The 11,499-nt window shown below is 58.9% G+C and overlaps 1 protein-coding gene across 1 annotated transcript; it reads left to right on the top strand.

Annotated features, from left to right (window-relative positions):
- Window positions 1-9,123: 9,123 nt before the first annotated feature.
- Window positions 9,124-10,742, top strand: Ier5l (immediate early response 5 like). The gene has a single exon (XM_042681129.1). It carries the CDS (start codon window positions 9,330-9,332, stop codon window positions 10,560-10,562), a length of 1,233 nt encoding a protein of 410 aa, XP_042537063.1. The 5' UTR covers window positions 9,124-9,329; the 3' UTR covers window positions 10,563-10,742.
- The last annotated feature ends 757 nt before the right edge of the window (window positions 10,743-11,499 follow it).

The raw sequence follows: 11,499 nt of genomic DNA, 5'->3' as shown, positions 1-11,499 counted from the left end.
CTGGACGTGCAGTGCTCTGAACGTCAGTACCCAACCAGGAAGACACTCAGCCTGTGTCAACCCGAAGCCATCATCCACAGCCCAGGAGAGGTTCAGGCTGCTTTCAAATCTCACAGACCTTGGGCCTGGGAGAAGTGAGAGCCCTGGAACAGGCCAAAGGTCAAATCTACTTTGTGATAGCCAAGTGAGAAATCCACCCGGGCCTGAGCCTGGACCTGTTGTGGGCCTGGGCCTTTCCTAGACCCGAGCTTGTTCTGAGCCTAGGTCTTCCCTGAGCCTGGGCCTGGCCTGGATTTGAGCTTGTGTGTGCCTGAGTCTTCCCCAAGACTGGGCCTGTCCGGAACCTGAGCCTGTCCTAGGCTTGGGCCTGTCCTAAACCTGGAGTGTCCTGGGCCTAGCCTGAGCCTAGGCCTGGCCTAGACTTGTTCTGAGCCAGGCCCTGAACCTGTCCTGGGCCTGTCTTGGGCCAGGGTCTCTTCTGGACCTGCCCTAGGCCTGGGCCTGTCCTGGCTCTGCAGCTGCATGGAATTAGGTACAGTCTGGTTTAATTCCTGAGGGAAAGCTTTATCTCACACCATGGCCCCTTCTTCACATGCATTCTGTAAAACACTGAGGCGCATTAGATCCTCAACAAATACCTGTTGGCGCACTAAATCAATCTACCTTTCTAGTCATCAAAGAACCAACAGACTAATCAACAATGATGTTTGTCTTAAAGAACTATGAGTACTCCTAGAGAAATGCCAAGACTGACTAACTGGGGGTTTTGTTTGTTTTTTGTTTTGTCGGTCATGGGTCTTAAACTTTGGGCCTGGGTGCTGTCCCTGAGCAATTCAGCTCAAGGCAAGTGCTCTACCACTTGAGCCACAGTGTCACTTTCAGTTTTCTGAATGGTCAATTGGAGATAAGACTCTCACAGACTTTCCTGCCTGGACTGGCTTTAAACCAAGATTCTCAAGATTCTCAGATCTCAGCCTCCTGAGTGCTAGGATTATAGGCGTGAGCCACCTGAGCCCAGCTCTAAATGTTTGAATAATTTTTTTTTTTTTGTCAGTCATGGGCCTGAACTCTGGGCCTGGGCGCTATCCCTCAGTTCTTCAGCTCAAGGCTAGAGCTCTACCACTTGAGCCATAGTGCCACTTCTGGCTTTTTCTGCTTACGTGGTGCTGAGGAATCAAACCCAGAGCCTCATGCATGCAAGGTAAGCACTTTACCACTGTGTCACCTTCCCAGCCCCTAAATGTTTGTTTTTTTAAAGAGATCTTTTGGCTGGGTGTCTTGATACATAGCTGTAATCTCAAGAAGCCAAGACAGGAAGTGGTGCTATGGCTCAAGTGGTAGAGCATTAGCCTTGAGCTTAAGAGCTCAGAGACAGCTCCCAGGCCCAGTGTTCAAGCCCCACAACCGACAAAAAAAAAAAAGGAAAGAAAAGAAGCCAAGACATGAGGATGGCTATTCAAGTCCACCCCAGCAAAAAGTTAATAAGACCTTCTCTTAAGAACAACCTGAGAGCTGGGATCTAGTGGTTCACATCTGTAAGGCTGAGATCTGAAAATTATGATTGAAAGCTAGCCAGGACAGGAAAGTCTGTGAGGCTCTTGTCTTCAATCCACCAGCAAAAAGCCAGAAGTAGAGCTGTGGTTCAAGTGGTAGAGCACTAGCCTTGAGTGAAAAAGGTAAGGAACAGTGTCCAGATCCTAAGTTCAAGCCCCGGCACAAAAAAGGCCAAGAATACACTGCCAGCTCCACAGAAAGTAAAAAGAGAAGGATTTTTCTGAGGCCTGACAGGCAAAAGAGCAAACCCCTATCTGAAAAGCCAACAAGCAATGGACTGGGGGCATGGCTCAAGTGGCAGAGCATCTGCTAAGCAAGGCCCTGAGTTGAACCCCATCCCACCAAAAAGAAAAAGGAAGGAGAGGGAGCAGGGCCTTCGGAAGCTCAACAAAGGCTAAAATACATTTTTGTGCCCACCTTATACCTGCAAAGCTAAAACATAAAATCGGACGCTTGTTTATTGAGCGAACACCAACTGGTCATCTATGATTTGCCAGGAGAATTGTCAAGCCCAGAGACTAACAGCCCCGCCTTCAGGAAAATTATAGTCTAATAGGGAGAGAAATAGACTGGCAGAAAAACTAAGCATTCTTCCCTAGTCCCTGACCCCTGCCAGCTAAGATTGCGGTTTCTTTTTGCCAGCTGCAAGGAGGCAGTCGAGGCTCCCTTTCTGTGTCCATCACAACCTGTGTCACGCGAAGCCTTTGTTCACTCAAGTGGGTCCTATACCTCCTGAATACACTGGAGAACATTTCCCAGCTTCCCTTGCAGCTAGGTGCTATCATGTGACTCTGTCTTGGCCAATGGAAGCAGAGAATGCTAATTAAGCCTCCAGCATAAAACTTCCTGCCTCACCAGGCACTGGTGGCTCACGCCTGTAATCCTAGCTACTTAGGGGGCTAAGATCTGAGGATTGCAGTTCAAAGCCAGCCTGGGAAGGAAAGTCTGTGAGACTTTTATCTCCAATTAACCACCAAAAAAAAAAAGGAAGTGGCGCTGTGGCCCAAGTGGTAGAGTGTTCACCTAGAGCTGAAGAGCTGAGGGACAGTGCCCAGGCCCAGAGTTCAAGCCCCACAACTGGGGGCGGGGGACAACTTCCTGCCTCTTCTTTCTACACCCTCGCCATCTCTTCTGAGCATCTTCTAGGCAGGAAGCATGGTGGCAAAGCTATACAATGAGCAGAGCCTGGAAGCTTCCTAAATGAGTTTGGGCATGGAAAAGAGACATACCATCACCATCAGTGAGCAAGGCCCTGGGATCTGAGTCTTACTTGTTACTGCAGCAGAATCCAGCCCAACGCACAGACTACAAGAGTCGCTCCCATCTTCTCACAGGTGAGGCAGGGACACTAACAACGCCCTGTGCCGCTAAGCAGGACAATCAGACTGGAGAAAGGTCATGCAACAAGGACCCACCAAGGGGAGATGAGCCTCAGCCCGGAACTCAACAGTTAACACAACCTGCAGCAGACTCAGCTCTCGGGGTCCTGGTCACCTCCAACTTGACAAAGTGCCTCCCGGACAAGCGTGATAACAAAAGCACTGATGGATGCGCAGGATGAAGCGCGCGGCCCGCATGGAAATGCGCAGGAAGGCAGCTAGAAGAGGCACCGGCCACCAGAAGACCGGGCTGCTCCCCGGGGAGGCCGGCGTGCCTCCCACCCTCATTTACACCCTCCTGAGGCCCCAGCTGAGACTGCGGAGGCACACAGAGCCCGAGAAGGGACAGGGCGCGTGCACAATGCGCAGAGCCGGAGGACAGCGTGCGCGCGCGCAGCCTCACTGCACGGCCTGCTTTTGCATCCCGCCTCCACTCTACCACTCGCTGTCCTTTCTGCCTCAGTTTCCTCACCTGTGGGACAACGGGGCTGGGCCCCCAGAGGACAGGGGTTGCCGGGCTCACTGAGTAGCCCCTCCCAGCACAAGGGCCTGAACGGAAATCCAACTTGGCCCTGGTTCTTGTTTTGTTTTTCAATTAAGCAGGGAAAGAAAGGAGCTGGGGAGAAGAATTCAGGACAGATGAATAAATGAATAAACAGCACTCACTGCACTCTGGCGCGCTCTCTCTCTCTCTCTCTCTCTCTCTCACACACACACACACACACACACACACACACACACACTTGAGAAATGACTTTTTGAGAGAATCGTTCTCAAAACAAAAACAAAAACTCTGCTTTGTTCGTGGAACCAGCATGCAGAATTCAGCAGTGTGAGGGGAGCGAGGGATGGGGTGGCGCGAGCTCAGCACACACTGCTGGGAGTCTCGGGCTCCAAAAGGGATGGGGGGGGGGGGACACAGAACAGGGGGAGCATGGGGACCTCTGCCCAGTACCCTGGGAGGCTGGGTCTCCCTCCTTCCTTCAGTCTTTTCCCTCTTTCTGTTATGCAGCCCCAGCTACCCTTGAACTATGTCCTCACCCCTTAGTCCTGGGATTTGAACTCAGGGCCTGGGTGCTGTCCCTGGCTTTTTTTTTTCCTCTCAAGGCTAGTGCTGGACTGCTTGAGCCACAAAATCCACTTTTAGGTGATTGCAGATAAGAATCTCCTGGCCTTTCCTGCCTTGGCTGGCTTCTAAGCACAATCCTCAGATTGTCAGCCTCCTGAGTATCTAAGATTATAGGTGTGAGCCATTAGCACCCAGCTGCCCTTGGACTCTTTGCCCCTCCCACCTCCACCTCTCAAGTGCTGGGATTATAGATGGGACCACTATGCCCATCTTTTTACTGGCTGAAGTGAGGTCTCCTGAATTTTTTTGGGGGGTGGGGCCTGGGCTGACCTTGAATCTCAACCCTCCCGACCTCTGCCCCCTTGTAGCTCTGCCCCTGCATCAGCTCCCTCTTGTGTACTTCTCCCACTGCTTCCTATTTCTGTCCGGAATGCAGGGAAAGTTCGTGAGGACAGGGGCAGCTATTTGCCTTGTGAAATAAACATGATCCCTTCGCTGCCCTCTGCAGTGAGATCGGCCGGCGCCATGCCCACTCACGGCCACTCTGCACACCGAGGTCCCGAGGGGATGGACGGACGGGTAGGGAATAAATAAATGAGAATAAATACTGCGTGGATGGGATTGTGGGTGAATGAATGAATGAGTGACGGTGAACGGCCGAGTGTACGGCTGCTGTCTGCCAGCGCGCGGAGGTCAGCCTGCAGGACTCCCGGCGGGCTCAGCACACCCCACGCTGCGTGACCCCAGCAAGTCACACAAGCGCTCTCAGGGCCTAACCCCGAAGCTGGCGGGCCGGCCCCTCCCTGCGGCCTCCGGCCTCCACAGGCGGCCTCCGGCCTCGGCCTCCACAGGCGGCGTCCGGCCTCGGCCTCCACAGGCGGCGTCCAGCCTCGGCCCCGGCCTCCACAGGCGGCCTCCGGCCCCGGCCTCCACAGGCGGCGTCCGGCCCCGGCCTCCACAGGCGGCGTCCGGCCCCGGCCTCCACAGGCGGTGTCCGGCCCCGGCCTCCACAGGCGGTGTCCGGCCCCGGCCTCGGCCTCCACAGGCGGTGTCCGGCCCCGGCCTCGGCCTCCACAGGCGGCGTCCGGCCCCGGCCCCGGCCTCGGCCTCCACAGGCGGCGTCCGGCCCCGGCCCCGGCCTCGGCCTCCACAGGCGGCGTCCGGCCTCGGCCTCGGCCTCCACAGGCGGCGTCCGGCCAGTGCGGTCCCTCCGCTCCCACGCGCCGCCTCACTCACCCTCCGGGCCGCGGCAGGCCCGACCTTCGCCTCGCAGCCTCCCAAGGACGTCTCGCCTCGTCCCCTCTTCCACCTCCAGGGACTCGAGGAAGGTTCTGGAACTACCGGAGAGTGAACACGTGAAACGCAGGGGGTCCGGGCCGAAGCTGAGGGCCCAGGCGCGCATGCGCGCCGGCACCGAGGTCGGGGCCCCGCCCTGCGCGCCCACGCACGCGCACGCGCGCTCCGCTGTTTCCTGTTTCCCGTGTGCGTCGGACTCGGGGCTGGAACCCAGGGCCTCGCGCTCTTGTTGGCTTCTGAGTTTTCTTGTTGAATCTTTGCTGGCGCTCTACCACTCGAGCCACGGCTCCATTTCGGCTTTTGGTGGCTTTGGAGCTTTCCTGCCCCGGCTGGCTTTGAACCGCGATCCTCAGATCTCAGCCACCGGCGCCCGGCCTCGAGCTCCCCGCCAGCTCAGCTGTGCCCTTGCCAGCGCCCATCGGTGTGTGCTTACAACTGCGACCACGGCCCTCACCAGGACACCCCGAAAAAGACCAAGGAGGCCTACTGCTTAGCCTGCCCTCCCTCCACCCAGCCTGCCCCTCAACTGAGGAGCGGGAGTGGAAGGAGGGAGAGGGAGGGAGGAGGAGGACAGTTTAGGGGAGTGTGGGCCACTGGGCAGCATGGACAGTCCCTAAAAGAGCTCAAAACGAACCAGATGTGGTGGCTCATGCCTGTAATTCCTGCTATTCAGGAGCATCATGGCTTGAGGCCGGCTGGGGCAAAAAAGTCAGACCCCCATCTCAATAAATAAGCCAAGCATCTCTGTCCACTTCTAGAATTCCAGGTGGTAGTGTGGAGAGAATAATAGGAGCCTGGCTCTGAAGGCAAAAAACACTTACCTGAGAATAACAAAAGGCAGAAGAACTGGCTAGCACACGTGAGGCCCTAGATTCAAACCCCAGATCAACCAAAAATAATATCAATAAAGATAGCAACTCGGGTGCAGCAGAAGCTACGTGAATGACTGAGGTACCGAAAAGAGCTGCCCAAGTGAGGGCCTGCCACACCCACGCCCCCTCCATTCCTCCCTGGGGTCCCCAGCCAGCTCAGAGAATGGCTGTGAATGCTGAAGCTTGCTCTGTGTGTGTGCATGTGTGTGTATGCGTGTGAGCATGCACAAGTGCACGGGTCAGTACTGGGCTGGACCACAGGGCCTCATACTACACTTGGCTTTTTCACTCTAGACTGGTACTCTACCACGAGACACCTCCACTTCCAGGTTTTTGTTGCTTAAATGGAGTTAAGTGTCTGCCTAGGCTAGCTTCAAACCTGTGATCCTCAGACCTCAGCCTTCTGACACTTGCACTTGGCCAACACTTCCTTATGGGTTCCTGTAGGCCCTGGTCCTACAGCAGCTGGTAAAAATAAAATAAAATATAAATAATCTGTTTTTTTTTAAAGTGAGAGGGGAGCTGGGAAGGTGGTTCAGTGGTGAGTGCTTGCCTTGCATGCATGAGGCCCTGGGTTCGATTCCTCAGCACCACATACGCAGAAAAAGCCGGGAGTGGCGCTGTGGCTCAAGTGGTAGAGTGCTAGCCTTGAGCTGAAGAGCTGAGGGACAGCGCCCAGGCCCAGAGTTCAGGCCCACGACTGACAAAATAAATAAATAAATTAAATTAAATGAAAGTGGGAGGGGGCGGCCCTGGGAAGGTGGCTTAGTGTTGGAGTGCTTGCCTCCCATGCATGGAGCCCTGGCTTGGGTTCCTCAGTAACACATACACAAAAAAGACTAGAACTGATGCTGTGGCTCAAGTGGTAGAGTGTTAGCCTTCAGCAAAAGAAGCTCAGAATCAGTACCCAGGCCCAGAGTTCAAGCCCCAGGACTGGCCAAAAAAAGAGTGGTGGGGGCCAGGTGTCAGTGGTTCACTCAGGAGGCTGAAGTCTTGAGGATCATGGTTCAAAGCCAGCCTGGGCAGGAAAGTCCTTGAGAGTCATATCCAATAAGCCACCAGAAAACCAGAAGTGGCACTGTGGCTCAAGTGGTAGAGCACTAGCCTTGAGCTGAAGAGCTGAGGGACAGCACCGGGCCCAGAGTTCAAGCCCCATGACCGACAAAAAAAAAAGAGAGAGAGTGGTGGGACTGGGTCACATCAAGGTCATGAACTGGCCCCAAGGACCCAGCTCCACTCACCATGGAAGCTCACTTCTAGAAACCCCCAGACCTAGTTTCAAACCTTAACTCCACCCCTTGCTGGCTGTGGGACCTCAAGACTCAGTTTCCCCAATAAATATGGGACAGGGGGCTGTACATCACAGCTATAAAGCCCCGCCCCTTTCCCTTCTCATGCTGGTGATGGTTCAAAAGTGAGCAAACTCCTGTGAGTTTAGCCTGGTGCTCTGCCACTTAAGACACGCTTCCAGTCCTGCTTTTTGCTGATTGTTTAGGAAATGGAATTTCATGGAATTTACTACCCAGGCTGACATCCAACTTCAATCCTGACTTTTCCAGGAGGCCCGAAGAGAAAGTCCTGGTCCCCAGAGCTCAGAAAGCAGGGAAAGCTTGGGCAAGTCCTTTGCACTGGTAGTGCTCATGTTTTCCCACCTGAAAAAAAGGGGTAAATACGAGCTTTGTCTTTGCCTTGCCGCCTGGCACTGTGAAGGTGCTGGAACTTTGTCTAAAGGAACAAATCGTGAGAATTCTTAAGTTAAAAGGAGACTCTGCAGGGTTAGGATGGGCTGGCTGGGCGGCAGGAAGCCTCAAGTCTCTCCACCCCTAGCCTCCCGAAAGGGTCTGCCCCCTGCCAGGCACAAAACAATCTCTATTGTCATTATTATTAGTGAGATGGCAAGGAAGAGGTCATGAAAGTGGCAGTCAGGAGGCTCCCCGACTCCCTCTGAAGCCCTGGGATCCCAGGAGCTGGCAGGTCCCTAACTCCTTGGGGGCAGAGCCTGGCCTGGAAGCTTCTGGCAGAGGTGGGGGGGGGGGGCGGATCTAGATTCTGCAGTAGCCCGGTAGTGGCTATAATGCCTATAATCATAACTACTCAGGAGGCTGAGATTTGAGGATTGAGCTTCAAAGTCAGCCTGTCAGATAAGACTGTCAGCCAGTCTTACCGCTAAGGAATCATCAGAAAGCAGAGGAAGTGGAGCTGTGGTTCAAGTGGTAGAGCACCAACAGAGAGTAAAAAATAAATAAAAGCTCAGAGAGGGCCCAGGCCCTGAGTTCAAGTCTCATGATCAGCGCGGGCGCGCATGCGCACACACACCTCGAGGCTTGGAGACGGATGCAAAGGACACCCTTTCCTCGTCCATTCCCAGGGGCTCCTTCGCTCAAGATTCAGGGCAGCCAAGCTCCACACACTCTGCGGTGTCGGCACCCCGACCTTCCCTTCCTCCGCCCCACTCGCTCCTGCAGAGGCCTCGGCCTCGCGGGCCGCGGGGTCCGGCAGGTGAGAAGGCCGCGGCGCCGCGGCCGGGGAACCGCGCGCACCTGCCGCAGGTGCGGAAGGGGGCGGAGCCGTCGCGGGGTCCTCAGGTGAGCCGACCCTCCAGCTCTCGGGAGCCGGGCTCGGAGCCGCCGCGGGCTCTAACGTGGCCGCCGCGAGGCGAGGCGAGCTGTGGACGGCGGCCCGGGGCGGCTCCGAGCCCCGCGCGGTGCCGCGGCCCCAGGAGAACATTCGAGGCAGCGGCGGCGTTGGAGGCCCGGGGTCCGTTCGGTATTTGAATAGCACAAAGGAACCGCCTTGGTCTGATTGGCCAGCCGAGCGGCCCGGGGGCGGGCGGCGCCTGTCACTCGGGAGGCTCTGAGCATTTCTATTGGCCGAGCCGGTGTGAGGCGGAGTCGGCCTGCCCAGTTAAATAGCTGGCGCCCGGGCCGGAGGAGGCTCATTGCTTTGGCGCCGTCCGGGGAGAGCGAGCCTGCGGGTGGCGCGCAACGCATGGTGGCGGCTCCTCGCGGAGCGCAGCCGATCCTCTGATTCGAGCTCCGGCTGCCCCCTGCCCGGTGCGTCCCGGAGACCGGCTGGAAGCCGGAAGAGCAGCAGCAGCAACAACATTAGCAGCAGCAGCGGCGGCGGCGGCTGCTGTGCCGCCGCCGTCTCCGCGGGAGCATGGAGTGCGCCCTGGACGCGCAGAGCCTGATCAGCATCTCCCTGCGCAAGATCCACAGCTCGCGGACCCAGCGCGGCGGCATCAAGCTGCACAAGAACCTCCTGGTGTCCTACGTGCTCCGCAACGCGCGCCAGCTCTACCTGAGCGAGCGCTACGCCGAGCTCTACCGGCGCCAGCAGCAGCACCAGCAGCAGCAACCGCCCCACCACCAGCCCCAGCCCCTCGCGTACGCGGCGCCCGGCATGCCGGCCAGCGCGGCCGACTTCGGCCCGCTCCAACTTGGCGGTGGCGGGGACGCGGAGGCGCGCGATCCGGTCGCCCGACACCAGCTGCACCAGCTCCACCAGCTCCACCAGCTTCACCTCCAGCAGCAGCTGCACCAGCACCAGCACCCGGCGCCCCGGAGCTGCGCGGCGGCGGCGGCGGCGGCCGGGGCGCCCGCAGGCAGCGCGGGGGCGCTCTCCGAGCTCCCCGGGTGCGCCGCTGCGCTCCAGCCGCCGCACGGCGCGCCCCATCGCGGGCAGCCCTTGGAGCCCCTGCCGCCGGGTCCCGCGCCTCTGCCGCCGTCGCCGCCCGCGCCCTCCGCCCCGCTCTGCCCGCGGGACCCTCGCGCCTCGGCCGCCTGCTCCTCGCCCTCCGCGCCCCCGGGGGCCGCCTCTCCGGCCGCCGCTGCCGCCTCCCCGCCCGCCTCTCCTGCTCCCGCCTCCTCTCCTGGCTTCTACCGGGGCGCGTACCCGGCCCCCTCGGACTTCGGCGTGCACTGCAGCAGCCAGACCACCGTGCTGGACCTGGACACTCACGTGGTGACCACGGTGGAGAACGGCTATTTGCACCAGGACTGCTGCGCCTCCGCCCACTGCCCCTGCTGTGGCCAGGGCGCCCCGGGACCCGGCCTGGCGCCCGCCGCGGGCTGCAAACGCAAGTATTACCCCGGCCCGGAGGAAGAGGACGACGACGACGAGGCGGACGCGGGCGACCTAGGGGCCGAGCCCCCCGGGGGCGCCCCGTTCGCCCCCTGCAAACGCGCTCGCTTCGAGGACTTCTGCCCGGACTCGTCCCCGGACGCGTCCAACATCTCAAACTTGATCTCCATCTTTGGCTCGGGCTTCTCCGGGCTGGTGAGCCGACAGCCGGACTCCGCCGAGCAGCCGCCGCCGCTCAACGGGCAGCTGTGCGCCAAGCAGGCGCTCGCCAGCCTCGGCGCCTGGACTCGAGCCATTGTCGCCTTCTAGGGACCCCCGAGGGCACAGGGACTTGGGGCCCCCGCGGGGCTGGGGCCAGACAAAGACTCAGCCAAGGGGCTGGAGGAGAGAGAGGGGACGGGCGCCAGGCCACTCGGGGGGCTGCGCCCGGGCGAGCGGAGGGAGCAGGAGAAGGCTGATGTTTTATAAAATTGTAAAATAAAAAAAAGAAATCTGGCAATCTCGGGCTTCATTTCTGCGGAAAGAGGAAGCGCCTGTTTAAGTACGCTTTGTGTTTCTCCGACTCCCTTTATTTCCCCCCCCCCCTTTTTATTGTAGTGATTGCAGTGGTGTTTAGCGCGGAGCCTGCCACGTGAGGGAGGGCGGCTGCCCGGAGGAGGTGCCCGGCGGCCAGGGGGGCGAGGCCTGGGCGCCCGGGGCAGCGGGGCGCGCCAGGGGCGCAGCGCACCCGCCGGGCGCGGGGCCGGGGACGCCGATCGAACGCAGTTGTCAGACCCAGGAAGCCCGAGGCTCGGCTCCCCCGGTCCCCCCCCCCCCCCCCCGCGGGGTGGGAAATGGGGCTGGTGAAATCCTAAGGGGGGGGGCGGAAAAAACAAAGGCAAAGTCTCCGTCCGAGGGGCCGTGTGGGTCCCGCTTCCTCCCGGGGGCGGCCGCCAAAGTTCTCCAAATGAGAAGGCAGAAATGAAAACACTTCAACTTTGTTGGTTTTTTTTCTTTTCTTCCCGAGGCGGGCGTCTCGAGCCCCTCCTCGGCCCGCCCCCCGGCTCCCTCCCCCCCTCCTGCGGGGCGCGGGGCGGAGGGGGAGGGAAGCGGCACCCCGACCCTCCCGGTCACTGTTTGGGGGAAGAGGGTGGGGGGCGAGCCCGGTAGACTACATTTCCCATCATGCCCCGCACTGCGGTCCTCGCCAAACAAAAAAGGAAGTCGATTCCTCCACCTGGATCGCGGGCGGCCCCGGGGGAGGGCG

This window comes from Dipodomys spectabilis, unplaced genomic scaffold (assembly GCF_019054845.1).
Source record: "Dipodomys spectabilis isolate Male_0828 unplaced genomic scaffold, ASM1905484v1 ptg000067l, whole genome shotgun sequence".
NCBI classification, from domain to species: Eukaryota; Metazoa; Chordata; class Mammalia; order Rodentia; family Heteromyidae; genus Dipodomys; species Dipodomys spectabilis.
This window is presented reverse-complemented; position numbering and strand designations above follow the sequence as displayed.